The sequence below is a fragment of the Cetorhinus maximus genome, chromosome 5 (assembly GCF_964194155.1).
Source record: "Cetorhinus maximus chromosome 5, sCetMax3.hap1.1, whole genome shotgun sequence".
Taxonomy (NCBI): domain Eukaryota; kingdom Metazoa; phylum Chordata; class Chondrichthyes; order Lamniformes; family Cetorhinidae; genus Cetorhinus; species Cetorhinus maximus.
This window is the reverse complement of record NC_135883.1, coordinates 118,080,888-118,096,845: the sequence shown is the minus strand read 5'-3', so window position 1 is coordinate 118,096,845 and position 15,958 is coordinate 118,080,888. Positions and strand designations below refer to the sequence as shown.

General features: G+C 44.2%; 1 protein-coding gene across 6 annotated transcripts in view; it reads right to left on the bottom strand.

Annotated features, from left to right (window-relative positions):
- ahi1 (Abelson helper integration site 1) overlaps window positions 1–15,958 on the bottom strand; it is a 301,212-nt gene that overhangs the window by 7,396 nt on the left and 277,858 nt on the right. For all 6 annotated transcript variants that reach the window (XR_013576639.1, XM_078542364.1, XM_078542368.1 and 3 more), the window contains 2 exons: window positions 9,904–10,066; window positions 9,682–9,779 (listed from right to left, as the gene is read on the bottom strand). Coding sequence is in view for 5 of the 6 variants with exons in the window: in XM_078542364.1 (XP_078398490.1) it covers window positions 9,682–9,779; window positions 9,904–10,066 (261 nt within the window). In the remaining variant the exon portion in view is untranslated. The remainder of the gene's footprint in view (window positions 1–9,681; window positions 9,780–9,903; window positions 10,067–15,958) is intronic.

Below are 15,958 nucleotides of genomic sequence, written 5' to 3'. Positions count from 1 at the left end.
TCAGAACTGGGAAAAGTTAGAGTTGTAGTAGGTTTCAAACAAGTGAAAGCAGGAAGGGTGGGAAAAAGAAGAAAAGGGTTGATGGTGCAAGGCCAAAGAGAGTAATTTTAGGGGGCACCATGGTCCCCATTCCCCCAGCTAAAATGTCAGGCCCACAGTCCTAACAGTTGCCCCACAGCAATTTAATGCTGAGAGCAGAGCTAATTGCTTTAAGGTGAGAATTTTGCCCCTTTCTTGGGAGGAATTCCCAACTTAGAGCATCACTGGGAGTGCTGGCCAGTGCTGTAATGACTGGCAGTTCCACCATGCTGAGGAGGCCAGCTAACTCTGGGGTCTCAGCGAGGGAGGGCGAGTGGGCTAGGAAGCTGGGTTCAGGAGGTCTTGGGGAGGGTGAAGCTGGGGGGGATGAACCTGAGGTGGGGGTACCTCTGATGGCCCCAGGATGCCCGCAAAGGAGGACTCCCTTGCCTGGCACCAGTCCATGCAACTAAACCTAAACATGTAGCTTCCCACATGTGGGCCTCTCCCATTAATTGGCCACTTAGAGGCCTCAATAGGTCCAAGGGTGGGTGGGTTGTGCAACGCCTCCACTGTCCCCCTAAAATTTCAGGCAGGTCAAGAGCAGGCAGGTAGGTGGCGAGAAGGCCACCTGCTGGATTTTACTTGCCCCTGACCTTCAAACCCTCTGGCAGGGGACTGTAAAATCCAACTCAAAATATATGTCAAGAGATGTGAATGATAGAACCATGAACAGCTACCACCTGAAAGCCAGAAAAACGAATAAAGAAAGAAAAACAAACAAAGAGAAAAACCATAGCCAGCAAAACAAAAGGAAGCCAAATGGGGGAAGTTGCTACAATCTGAAATTGCTGAAGTCACGTTTAGACCGGAAAGCTATAAAGTGACTAAAATCTATGTGTACATTTTTCATCAGTCTGCGTCTAATGTGCAAAAACATTTCCAAAAACTGATCACAAAAGACACTTTCAATTATATTAAGTATAAGCTACTTATAGGCCAGGATTTTTCAGTTGGCGTGCGGGGGCGGGCCCGACATGCCGGCACGTAAAAAGATGCGTGATGGCGTTGGGTGTACATCCCGACATCATCGCGTTGTCTTGCAATGATTCTTCTGGCGGGCGTGCGCCAGAGTCGGCTGATAATTGATAGGCCTATTAAGGCCATTAATAATATAATTAAAGTTTACGCTGTCCGTCCAACCTTACTGTTGGCGGGCAGGCAAAAAGGCCAAGCAGCCTTTACGTTTTGTGGCACATGGATAACATCTCCACTCCATATTTGAATGCAGGCAACTTGGCCTGTAAATCCTACCTATGGCAAGTCAGAAATGCACATTCAGCGTGGCATGTCTCTATAGATCTTCCCTGACAGCAGGGAAGGTCCTACCAAAATTGGCAAAATGTGACTTGGTTTTAACCGTGTATTTCACCCTTAAATGGGCTGCTGGGAATTATACGACCTTCTGACTCCCAACTCCCCAGAGACTGTTCCCTATCTGCAAGATACAAGTGCAAAGTGTGATGGAATATTCTCCACTTGCTTGGGTGAGTACAGCTCCCACAACACTCAAGAAGCTCAATACCATCCAGGCAAAGCAGCTTGCTTGATTCGCACCCCATCCACCACCTTAATATTTACTCCCTCAACTGCAGGTGCATCATCTATAATATGCACTGCAGTAACTTGTCAAGGTTCTTTTGGTAGCAGCCTTCAAACTAGTGACCTCTTCCACTTAAAAAAAAACAAGGGTAGCAAGTGTATGGGGATGCCGCAACTTGAAAATTCCCCTCCAAGTCACACACCAACCTAACTTGGAATATATCACAGTTCCTTCACTGTCGCTGGGTTAAGATGCTGAAACTGCCTCCCTAACTGCACTGTGAGTGTACCTGAACCACGGGGACTGTAATGGTTCAGGGAAGCTCACCAACACCTTCTCAGGAGCAAATAGAGATGGGCAATAATCGCTTTGTCAGCGATGCCCGCATCCCAGGAAAGAATAAGAAAACATTCAAATTTGTGTTATATGTTAGCACAAATGATATGTAAGAAATTAGAATTTTCCACATTGAACAGCAAAACAATGCAGGTAATATTTGTACTTTTTCTTTATTCGGCCAGCATTTATTGCCTATCCCTAACTGCCCTTGTTCAGAGGGCATTTAAGTGTCAACCACATTGCTGTGGGTCTGGAGTCACATGTAGGCCAGACCAGGTAAGGACATTAGTGAACCAGATGGGTTTTTTGGTTATCTTCAGACTTTTAATTCCAGATTTTTATTGGATTCAAATTTCACCATCTGCTGTGGTGGGATTTTAACCAAGGTCCCCAGAGCATTACCTTGGGTCCCTGGAATATTAGTCCAGTGACACCACCTTCCCTAGTACTCACAGATCTAAGTATAAATAAGCAATCAAGGGAAGTAGGGAGGTAAGGCAAGACAAGGCACTTCCCAATGGGAAGACAGAAGAAAAAAAAAACCAAGGACTAAATTAGCATATGCCATTCAGACACTTCTTACTGCTCAAGAAAGACACTGTGTAAGTCCTGTGAGCAGGTTATCAGTCTGACTGTTCAGTTGGGAATAACATCTAATATAAAGAAAGGTTTTATGTGGGAAAGGAAATCAACTACAGAATGGAGCACAGATTACATAGGGCAGGATTTTCCCCACGTCGGGCGGGTGTGCAGGGCAGGCCCGGGAATGCCTGCGAGACAGACCAGCACCCGCGATCGGGCTCCGACTGCAATTTCACGCTCGCTGGCCAATTAACGGCCAGCCAGCGTGAAAGGCACGCTATGGGCCTCAGTGCTGCCGGGGTGGGGGGGTAGGAGGAGCGCGAGCACTGAGGTCTGCGCATGCACGGGGAGCGCGCACTGAAAGCTCCCTGAAGGCACAGAGCTGCCTCAGGGAGCTGAAGAATTTTAAAATGAAAAATAAATATTTTACAAATGATATAAACATGTCCCCACAAGTGACTCAATCACAAGAGGGACATGTTAAAAATTTTTTTATTGCTTTTTAGTAACCGTTGGAAACTTCATCCTGCCTTTGGATGAGGTTTTGGATAAAATGCAAAGGCCGTCTGGCCTATTCGCCCGCCCGCCAACCGAGCAGTTGAGCGAGGAACGAATAATACAAATGAATTACTTGTTTAAGAGCCTTTATAGGCCTCTTCATTGTCGGCGAGCACACTGCTGCCTCTCGCACGCGCCTGCCGGCCGAAAGATTGCGAGAGTGCGTGATAATGTCATCGCGCACTATTTCACTCCCGTTCGGGTCGGGCACACACCCGCCTTCGGGACGAGAAACTCTGCCCCTAAAGATCTGAAAAGATGGCAGTGTGGTTTCTTAAGGTGGAATCATCCCAGATTTGCACAAAGTGCAGTGGCGGGCGGCAAAAAGGACGTTTTACCCGCTGGCCACAATGGAGGTTTTACACGCCATATCGTCCCGTTCCCGGCCTCATTAATTATGCATTCACAGGGAGCATGCCAGATCGCTGGTGGGCGGGCTCGGATCCGCTATGACCTAACCGCTTCCTCACTCTGGGCGCCATATTTAAAATGCATCAGAGTGCATGCCTATTTCAAATCTTCAGGCCATGACTGCTCCAGGCAACAGATGGCCCCAAAAGCAAAGAAGACGGCAGCTCCCAAATTTAGTGACAGCTCTCTGGGGTGCCTGCTGGATGCAGTGGAAGGCAGCCGCTAACTCCTCTACTCTCACTCTGGCTGCAGGAGGTCCATCAGAGTCACCAACCGGCCTGGGAGGCGGTGGCAGTGGTGGTCAGTGCCACTGGAGCGCAGAGGAGGTCAGCCATCCAGTGCAGGAAGAGGACGAACGCCCTCATCTGTTCTGGCAGGGTATGTCAAACATCTCATCGCTCTCGGCTCATACACTCCCAAACCCATCACACATCGATGGGGATCTCACACCTCAAGGGATAACACCAATAACTCTCTCACACACCCTCACATCTCCATCACGCTCATATTCTCTGGAGCTCGTGTCCTCATCTCCTTCGTAGCTCCGCTCACCACAAAAATATTCCACACAGACCATGCATCCTGCTTACACTCACTCCATCTGTTTTCATGCAGGAGAAGCCTGCTCACATCAGCAGGGAGAGGTCCCATATGGAGGTGGAGAAGCCCACATTAAGCCCCACACTCACTTGAGGAGCATTCCATCGTGCTGATTAGTGAGGACGTGGACTGTGCCTGTAGCGACGGTGAGGTCGGCGGTGAACACCCACGTGAGGATCCTGTGCCACATCATCTCTCTCAGTGAAAATGTGAGTGCTCTCTCTCCTGCTTCTGACTCTGCTGCCATGTACTAATTATCTCTACTTTGGATCACAGGGAGCTCTGCCAAGCGACCGGCACCCTCAGCCAGCCAGTCCCTCAGCTCCATTCAGATCCTCACTTCCAGCAAAGAGGGCACCTCCTCCATTGAAAAGCTGGAAATAAACAGCCTGGAAGACCCTGTCACAGCACTTACCCACACCCTCCACCAGCGCAGAGACACACATCTCAGTGGGACCTAGATCTAGAGCAGGCCCGTGTTCACAATCTGGTGATCACTGCACGGACACATGTCTGCAGCAGAAGGAGGCAGGTTCAGCCGAGCTCCCCGGCACACAGAGACTGCTGGGGAAGAGGCATCTGTGTGGTCTGAGTCAGGTGACGAGCCTCTGAATTTGGCCTTCCAACTCATCCTGAAGTGTCAGCAGAAGGTATAGGAACATTACGCAGAGTGGCACACGAGTCGGAGGAGTGCGTCAGCCTGCTTTCTGATGAAGTGGTGCCCACATGTGCGCGCATGGAGGTCTCCATGGGAGGGATGGCGGACACCATGGAGACCCTGGTCCAGCAGAATGCAGAGATGCGCGCAGTCCTGCACTCCATCGCGGTAGCCATGGGTGAATTCCTGCAGTGGCAACACGAGGGAGAAACGAGACATCTTGGCGTCTCTCCAGGTGCTCCTTCCCCTCAAGGACTCAGGCTGGGGCTATCAGGCACCCGATGGGAGGAGGAGTGGCAGCTGGACACCCCTGGGTCATCCACTCAGGAATCTCAGAAGCTGTCCTCTCCAAGTCCCCTTTGCCCGTGACCCCCTCAACCTCGCCCTCTGTCACCACAGAGGGAGCAGCTGGCCCACTGGAGGACAGCCAAAGAAAGTAAGGGTCCTCAAGGTCTTGGCTCTCCAGAGGACACATGCCGAAGTCATCAGAGGCAACAGGGCCAACCATTGCACAGGCTGTCTCCACCCTTCCTGTGGATGTCAGGGCAACACCTAGAAGAAGGAGTAGGCCTAAAAAAGTTAAGAATTTCTGACAAGTGGTTGCACGGATGAGCACATTTTGTTACATTACAATCTGAAAATATATTCACCTTCACTGAATAATGTGTAATGGTGTCATTCAGCTTCATTTACCGGCTTCGCGAGTCCTCCCCCTGCACCCCACCCCCCTCCATTAGCAGTTCAGCTGTACGCAGCCGGACCACAAGTGATTCTAGAGGGAGAAGTGTGTGAAAGGCAGAGCCTTTCGGAGCCTTGTGTGGAGTCTTCCTCCACACACTTATCTCAATGTCCCAAGCATTTTCCATGCTGCCTGCTGCGGTTCTCTTTCAGTTGTCCATCTGAGCTGACCTGCATCTTTGCTCACCCACTGATCACACTCCTGTGCTGTCAGGTAAGAGCCCGATCGGGATTTAATCAGGGCTTCTGTAAGTGGCCGCGGCAGGGTTTCCAGTAGCTTTCCGGCAGGTGGAAGGGGCCACCGCAGCTGCCATTAGATTCAGCCTCGGTTGTGTTGCCAAAGGGGTGAGACAACAATTAGAAGGCAAATTACCCAGTCCATTTATAGTGACGGCCTTAACAATAACCTTCACAGCTCAGTTGTCCGCCTGTCTTTTTGATCGAGGAATCATGTGGGACCTGCCTGACATTGGGGTTCCTTGGTCTTTGAAGATGAAGATCCTTCCTTCAGGAGCTTCCGGTCGATCAGATGACTGGCAGCTTGTCAGTTCCAGCAGCATCACTGAAAAGGGTGGCCACAGCTGGGACTGCAGTAGGCCCAGCACCAGGAGCAGCACTGTTGGCCCAGAGGAGAGGTAAGTGGGGCAGACTCACCGAGACCTGTCAGGGATTTGATTGAATAAAGGTGTTCAAAATTATGAGGGCTTTTGTTTAGAAATGGGGGAAGCAATTAAACAAAAATATGTCACTACTGAAAGGTTAGGACATCAAAAATGCTATATGGACATTTGCAGTAGCTTTAGCATTGGAACCTAATGATACAACTCCAAATGGTTAAAACAGAAATCAGTACTACTGTATTCACATTTAGATGTGATTAGCACTGGCTGCCTAATACTTAACTATTTTATAATGTCAAGCTTGCCATTTACAGCAGCCATACTACTGCAATACATTAACAAAATATTATTTGAAGATTGAAAGTCATAAAAAGCCAAAATAAACTTAGAAATGCACTTTTTCTAATTTATTTTATATCCACAAGAGTGAAAAAATAGAAATTATTGTTCGATTACCCAAAGAGCACCAACATTGAGTGGCATAGAACAAGAAAGTTCCAGAATTTTAAAGCAACATGAACATTAAGTGAATCTTTCAATTCCTGGATACCCAGACTATTCTAGTGTTGACAAATTGTTTCAGATATTCTTTCACTTACGTGGAAGATCCTCATTAACATGTCAACACCACTGAAAACAAAAAAAATAAACTAATATAAGAGCAGTTTTGATGAGGAGCAGTGTTTATAGGGAGTGCTTGTCAGAAAATTGTGGATTTGCAGACATTGATTTTCCATCTAGATTAATGGGTGGAAATGAGGGGGTTCAGACGTATTATAGGAAGGATGTGATTGCACGAGAGAGAGTGCAGAGGAGAGTTACCAGGATGTTGCCTGGACTGGAGAGTTTTAGTTATGAGGAGAGATTGGATAGACTGGGGTTATTTTCCCTGAAGAAGAGGAGATTGAGGGGGGACATCATTGAGATGTATAAAATTATGAGGGGCATAGATAGGGTAGACAGGAAAGAATTTTTCCTCTTGGTGGAGGGATCAATAACCAGGGGGCATAGATTTAAGGTAAGGGGCAGGAGGTTTAGAAGGGATGTGAGGAAGAATATTTTCATCCAGAGGGTGGTGGGAATCTGGAACTCACTGCCTGAAAGATTGGTAGAGGCAGAAACCCTCATAACATTTAAGAAGTGTTTGGATGTACACTTGCGATGACATGGCATACAAGGCTATGGGCCTAGTGCTGGAAAATGGGATTAGAATAGTTAGGTACTTGTTTGACCTGCGCAGACTCGATGGGCCGAAGGGCCTTTTGCTGTGCTGTAGACCTCTAAGACTCTATGTACAAATTCCTGGGGAGCTCTGCTCCTTAACATGACTGTCCAATTGGGAATCAGTTCTATAAAATGTATGTTTTTTTTTAATCTAGCCATCTATCTCTATTACTAAAAAGATCAAATCTTCTATTATTTCCCGTTTCCATTTGGCGGTATAGACCAAAGAGACTGCAGAAAAGCAGGAGACCCTATTAGTGTGAAGTGAAGCTAATGTTGGATGACGTTGACTTACTCAGTGTCAGCATCCTTGCTCTGCCTTACTCAACTGTGTCTGCATTACAAAGTGCAAATACACTTAGCCTAAAGCTACGCTTAAATGAAATTTGCCCAAAATTCCTCAGGTCATAAATCATAGCAGTCACTCTGAGGTTATGCTTACCCGATGCTGACTCCATTGAACATTGTGGGAGCAACACTAGAGGATACTGGTGAGTGTGACCTCAGTATACCTACTGGAAAATCTAACGCTTGCTTACCATTGGGAAGGGGAATCACCCAGGGCCTCCCTTACTTCCACCTAATGGCACACAGATGAGGACTGAACCAATGATGATTGAAAATAACGATCTTCCTTTGCTTTGGTGTTCTGGCTGTAAACCCCGTCCTGCGTGGTGCCTGTCTGAAGGCCAATCCACCTCATCCCAGTTGGTATATCAGTTTCTAATAACTGTGTTAGGTCTCGACTGAGGTGGGGAAGCAGCAATTCCTTGGGGCAGAATTTTACATTCCGTGTGTGGGCACGCGCTCAACACGCCGGAATGTAAAATGACGTGCGATGACATTGGACGTGCGGCCTGACATCATCGTGAACTCGCACGATATTTTGTTCGGCGAGCGTGCGCCAGAGTTGGCTGCACGCCTGTCGATAATTAAAAGGCCTATTAAGGCCATTAATAAGGTAATTGAGTTGAATTTTATGCTGCCTGTTCAACCTAACGGTTGGCGGGCAGGTAAAAAGGCCAAGCGGCCTTTACGTTTTTTAGGAAACTTCATCCACGAGCGGGATGAGGTTTCCTAAAGCTAATGCTAATTAAATAAAAACTTTCTTTTGAAAATAAAAACATGTCCCATCTCATGTGACACAGTCACATGAGGGTACATTTCATAAACTTTTTATTGTCTTTAGTTTTTTTAAAAATAGCGCTTCAATCTCCCTGAGGCACGGAGCTGCCTCAGGGAGATTGAAGTGCTCTTTCGCGTGCATGTGCAAACTGCGTGCTGGACCCAACTCTCCATTCTCCCCCGCCCGCACAGGTAGTAGTTACTGCTCGCGATCCACGCAGGGCGGGCTTTAATTGGCCCGCTCGTGTGAAATCGCAGTGCGGAGCCGATCACGGGCGGCGGTCGGACTGTCTGGAATTCTTTGTGCTGGAATTAGTGCAGAAAAACTTTGTTTTGAACCGCTTAAAGAACAGGCAGGCCAAAGTTGTTATTTAAAAATATGATTACCGCCCATTTCCGCCGAGCCCGCCCGACGACTGGAAAATCCCGGCCCTAATGTAGGAGGTCACTGTCCTGGGGCTGCCCTCTGATATCCTTGGCCTTGTAATAAGGAGACAGAGATTTCATCCCTTAATGGTTGACAAAAAGTCCTGCAATTATCCAGAACCAGGTGTACATCATATTTTTAAACAACAACTTTGGCCTGCCTGTTCTTTAAGCTGTTCAAAACAAAGTGTTTCTGCACTAATTCCAGCACACAGAATTCTAGGCAGTGGAGAATGTCTGAAGCTACAGTAAAGAATGGATAATTCAGTGGTTATGATCTGAAATTGCTGAATTGATATGATATACAGCCAGTAGGCTGTCAAGTGCCTAATCGAAAGATGAGGTGTCATTCCTCAAGCTTCCGTTGAGCTTCACTGGAACAGTGCCTAGGTCAGAGTGGGACTGGGATGGAGAATTAATTCTCAGATCGTAGCTCGTGCTCCTATTTTTTTCAGACAGCTGGTGCTGGTAATGATTCTGTTGTTAGCATCTTTTGATTCTTTACTTGTCACATTACCACCACCTTTTGCCTTGTACCAGCATTCTTTTTGTCACTTAATCTCCTAACTTACACACTATCACAGGTCACCCCTCTTGTTTTTCTCTCCCCTTCGCCATTTCCCTAACTTGTTATACCTTTTAAGTTTCCATGATAAAACACCATCACTGATGCTACCTGAACTGTTAAGTATTTCAGATTTCCAGCATCTGCAGTATTTTGTTTTTGTATTCCTATATTTTCTCTGTCTAAATCTCTCTATTTCAACTATAGTTTCTACCTGGGTAGGGGTTGGGGATTTCACTTCTGCACCTTCATCTTCATGTACAAACACAGGATTGATGACTTGTTGATGCGGCTTTATTTCTTCGGGTCTTCCTGTTAAAATTACACATATTTACAGTATAATTAAGTTCCTCTTTTTAAAAATGAGTAGGAAAAAAATCTTATGTTATCTGCTACAGACATATTAATAAAGGAGGAAGGGTGAAAGCCAACTTACTTTCATTAGCCACATAATTTGCAGGAAAGTAGCCCTGCTTTCCATTGGCTAGGCGACCAAACCACCAGCTCGCATTATCTTTGTACAGCACTTGGATAATGTCATAACGCTGGATGGTTAGCTCATCTGATCGATTCGCTGTGTAGTCATAAAGAGCTACGACCTAAAGGAGAGATAAGACCGCCACAGTTTTATCACAACTATGCCACAGAGAGAAACCCCTAAGACTAACTTCCTCCTGCAGCAGGGCAGCTGAAACCAAAGCTGCAGTATGGTAAGACTTGAGGCTGTCTAAGGGTTTTGATGATGGGATCAGAGGTGGTGGGAACGTAGCAGGAGTTATGAGATAAAGGACTGTGGGATTCAAGAGATGGTTAAACCATTCAACACTGCTAAGATTAGTTTACAACAGCTGCTGTTGTATTAATGATCTTATTAAACAAAGATTGTAGCTTCACCTGCACATGTTGAGAATTTTAATGCCAGAACTCTTGAGCTTAAAACCAACCTGCATTTTTCTACTAAATGTTCTTAGACAATGCCACAGACATTTTAATTGATAAACCATATTTTCAAATTTAAAAACACTATAGAGCAAAAAAACTGTTGTAATATGCTGGAACAGATGTCGTCATTTTCCACTGTTACTGATCAAACAGCTTTGATCAAAATATAAGAAGTTAACTCTTTGAACATTATAGCAGCAAAAAATTTTAAATACATCTTTCTTCAGAGAACATTAAGTTAGTTTTGTAATTCTATAGATTTATCCATCTCTACTATTTGTAAGTATATATTTTTTTTGCAGCTGTGACATGGTTAAAAAAAGGTATACACCGAAAGCTACAGAAGCATTCAGTACTCAAAAGGTTAATTTCCAATCACAAACTGATACATTTTGGAAAGTTTGAGTGGGATTTTTTTTACTGCTATTAATATCTTGCAAAGACGAGTTATGTGGCAGCTGTACATTAAATTATCAATGTGAGGAAACACTGTCATATTGAAAGTATCTGCAATATAAAAATCAGCACAATACCAAATAGTCTGGAAATAGGAGACACTTCTAATTCAATACACAGTATTTTTAAAAATTCTCTTCAATTTTCTTTTTTTTAAATAAAGTTCTTCTCCCACCCCATTTCCCCACCCACAAAGTTTAGTCATTTTCTTTTTAGGTTCTCCCAAACCAGCGATTTCTCTCATGTCTGTGCCACTGCTGTTCTTGAGCTGGCTGCTTTGAGCTGTGCAGGAAAGAGGCCCATCTTTATTGGAGGGGGCCTGTCTTCCAACCTCTGCCTCTTTCAACAGTAACACTGAAATTATAAATTTATCATGTGAAATGTGTAGATCTCTACAATTACCAGTGGCATAGGATATTTGAAGATAAATAATGCACTGTCATTGTTTTTTAACTTTCAAAATAGATGGTATGTAAATAACAATGGTTGAATGGATTTCCCCTCCCGCAATCAAAGCTACCTCAACCACGTACAATACTTCTGGTAACTAAACAGGAGCTAAATGGGAAGGTTTATTTTGGTACATTTGCTTACAAGCATTACAAATATCTGGTCTATGAAAGTACTTTTGTGTTTCTTGTTTTGGTTCATCAATGTATCAATTACAGTAAAAACATAAATGCCAAAAGTCAGTGTTTTATGCTGACAGCATTTTAGGTCCCTTATACATGACAAAGTTTACTAAAATTCAGCACCGACTCCACCTCTCTCCCCTCAGCAGTGCTCCTACTGCTAATGGAAGTGATAGATGGCAATTCCTGTGAGAACCAGAAATAGTGTGCAGTGGTCGAAATAACCTGGGTGCAATGTTAAGAACAGATGGGAAGACAGGAAAAAAGGGCAAATGGAAAGCAAAAGGAAGAGGATGGATGCAAGGAATGGTGTTTTGGGAGTGCTCAATTTCTATTCCACAGCAAAGTAATAAAATAATCTTGAAAGTAGAGAAAAGGCAGCTTCAGATTTCCAACATTTTGTAGCTGACGGACCAAAAATATCAGAACAATTAAAATTGGAACATGCTGTTGATATGATCCGCCACACTTTGGGATGTACGGCCTATATACCGAGCATCACACTGATACTGAAATTCATATACCACATTACTCATTTGTGTGATAGGCAGAACGTCTTTTTGATTTCATGGCAGCATCCTGTTAGTGGCGAATGCTACTCGTGTTGCTACTGCATAGTAGTTGCTCACATTTTTGAGATACCTTGCCCTTCCTGACGGATGCATGTCCCAGCCGCTGTTCACAGTGGACAAGGTACAGAGCATACCCAACTAGCCCATGCTTGCAAAACTCAAAACACATTGTCCAATATGAGATGTGACTCTGTAATTGGACAACATTTGCTAAATAATCCTCAGTGCGCTAAGAGATTCGTTGCCAACCAATTTAAGATTGTCATTCGGGATCGCATTTACGTGTACTGGAAGCTCCATACATTAATACATAGGGCCCTGTTCTTTACAGACAGAAAGAACATGTACACACAAGTGACAGCCATTCGCTGACTCATTCTTCAGGGCAATTCCTTGACCAATCAGGGTCAAGCTATCTGGTTTAAATTTCAAACAATGCTTGGCAGTTAACTGTCAGTCACCATCACTGGTGCATTCTTCATGGCAACAGCTTTACCAATCAGATTCCACTTGCCAACCAATCAGCACTCTCTTCTCATATGGTATAACTTGTAGTTTTCCCCTTATATTGGTATTCTTGCAAAGTGTCCTGATGAGTGCAAGAAGAAAAGTTTCGACATGTCTCTTTTTTCAGCAATACTCAAGTTCTGTACTACGAAATGTCTATTTAAAATATCTTTTCCTATCTTGAAATATATAAAGTCTGAAAAGTATCATGAGTGACAACACTTGTAACATTATTATGGTCAAAAGTCAAAATAAAAACATATTTATCGTAATGTTTCCCAAACAACTAACAAATCTCTGAACACGAACAGAAAATGATAGAAACACACAATAGCTTAGTCAGCATCTGTGGAGAGAGAACAACTGGGTTAACATCTTACAGTCTGTCCTCAAGGTCACTTGTCTCAGTAGAGCGAATTTCAGCAGTCCTCAGCCTGATTTCTAAAACAACTGAGCATATGTTCAGTCATGAGCTGCATATATACACACTTGCTCCAAATGCAAATTTGATTATAAGTGGCAAACAATGTCCCTCACACAACCCTGCAGGGGCCAACTAAATAATAATACATTCTTTACTTCTTTATTATCCACTGTCTCTAACTTTTTGTCGATTTCTCCCTTCACTGCTATTTCACTGGAATGTTGACCAACACTGTGAATGAAAATTATCCCAGAATTCATAGTAGGAGAGAGTCCTTTACAAAAGCTATATTAAAACTACCTTACCTGCATAACTCTCTTGATTTATCTCACTCCTCAGCTGGAGAATTAGCAGCACAGTTCAAACACACAGGCACAGTGATGCCCAGTGAAATTAGTGTGACTGTTAGCACCCATGTGAAATTCACAACAAATGCAGGAGAATATGTAAGATTGTTTCATAATGTGGCATTACATGACAGGAAAATGTCTTATCTCAGAGGGCAAAACTGACATTGTCAACATGTTCTGTTTGATTTAGTGTTCCTATTGAAGTATCACAGTGCAGCAAGCCAGCTTTGAGTAATTTTGTAGCCCAGGTTTTAGCGTACATGCCAACAATGAGTGCGTCAACCCAAACGCCAACGTGCTCACTTTCCACAGGAAAAAGCATCTGTTTTCATTGAGAATGGAGGTGGCTAGTGGCCAGGTCTGTTGGAAGACTGGACTGGAGCTTGTTAGAACCAACTAGATGCTACTTTCTCCTAATTTGGTTACAAATTGAGCCAGAAAATGTGGTGACGGCTTCTAAGACTCTCAGTTACAGTGCACTTATAAGGTCCAGGTGCTCCCAAGTAGGCTGCGCAGCTTTGAGAGAATTTCTGACTCCGCGTACCCGATCTTCAAAAATGGCTGCCCAGTTGTTGGATTTTCGGTCCAGGGGTGTGGGCTGGATTAGAAATCAAGGCAGGTGACCCCAGAAGTACTGAGGAGGCTGCCGGGTGTGGAGGCAGGCTGGGTGGAAGTTTAAAAATAAAACATGAAACATACGTCCAACCTTCACCTCTCTCATACTCTCCATGCCCCATTCATGCCAACCCATGGCTCCCCATGCCAAGCTATGCCCCAAACAAACCCTATGACCCCTCATACCCTCCATGCCAAGGAATGCCCCTCCACCCACCCCCATGGCTCCTCATAACCTCTATGCCAACCTAAGGCCCTCCACCCACTACCCTTTGCCCTTACACCTACCATGTCAACTCACCTCCTATCCACCATGGGCAGACCTCAGGACCAGGCAGAGATTAGCTAAAATATAATTCTATAAAATAACATCCTAAGTGTTTATTGCAAACTTCACTATATTGAAAAAAATCACTCACATTTATAGAAAAAATTTACATCATACATTTCTTCAACTAAATAAAGCCTTATAATAACAAACATGTCATTCAAGTGCACAATCCCTTATAACAACAATCATTGGAATTCATAGACCGACATCAAAGAGTCTATGGCACTTGTGGCTGTCAATCAAGCTGTGAAATGGCAGGCACCCTACTGTGATAAAGGATGGTTGTGAAATCAGTTATGCAGCACTAATCCAGTAACGGATGCACTCAGGCTTATGTCAACAGACAGAATGAAATAGCAAGCAATCTTTTTTTTAAACATGGGCATTTTTTCAATAAATTAAAGAGTAGGACTTTTAAATGCCTTGACAGCTTGACAACACTATTTGATAGGTCCTCCTGACATCTTTGACAGCTCCCTTTGAAAGGACCTCTTGACATTTTGACAGGTCCTCTTGACAGCTCCCTTTGACTCTTAACAGGTGCTTCAGGCAGTTTTGACAATTAATTTTGACACATCTATTGACAATTCCAATGAGCTTGACAATAATGAGTTTATGCACATTTATGCCTACTTTTAACAATTCCAAGGGTACCTGACCTACTCCAAAGGGCACCTGACCTTCACCAAAGGTAGCCCAGGACCAGATCCAAAGGGTCCTAGCTATCCAATTGAATTTACAAAGTTCAGACCTGCTCTTACCAGGTCTAAACTGCACATTCCAAGGCTACCAAAATCCCACTTCAGTGGAGGCAGCTCTTGATTTAAATGGCCAGTTGCTTCCGTAAAATGCGCAGACATGAAATGCACCCTGTCCATTCCCACCCCGGCGAAAATGGAAAATGCCCTGTTTGGGGGCAGAATTTACAATTTTCGGGCAGTTCTGCTATTTTTGCCACATTGGAGGGGCTCTCTGCCACGGCGAAAATGTGAGCCTTAGTGTTTGTCCCCAAAAGTCGTATATAACAATTAAGTTGCAAAAAAGCAGCTTGTAAAAACTTTCAATTTGCTCAGGAGAACTTTTCTGGGACATATCCAGTTGTCTTATGTGAAGGATTACTTACTTAGGGCTGGTTACATCTGCTTTTTTGAGATAAGGAAGATGTCCTCTATAACATCTATGCATTAACTGACATTTGGTATAGTCAATTTTACATTTAAAAAATTATGGTATTTTGGATTTTACTACAGGATACTATTTGGATAGGTGATACAAGCTACTGGCCTATTTATGGGTGAGTTCAGTAACTTTGAAAGCTATTGGTTAATTTGCGTACAAATGGTGGAGGCTCCTTTGGTACCGTGCAGTAACTAGGAGGAGATTGCTTGATATTTATTTGTCAACATTCACACAGGAAATGTGAGGAGTGACTTTATTAATCCATAAGGGATTATAGTTACCATGCTGGAAGGAGGTCCAATTGATAGCGCAACATTTAATAGCCTTGTGACTGGACAATGATAAAGCACTTTAAAAAAAAAAAGTGCATAATGGTTTTTATTTGCACTACAAGAGATCTTTTTGACAAGGTCAACAAAGATTTGAGATTATTGATGGTGATAAGAGACAAAGGAATGTTATATGAACAAGTATGAACCCGTC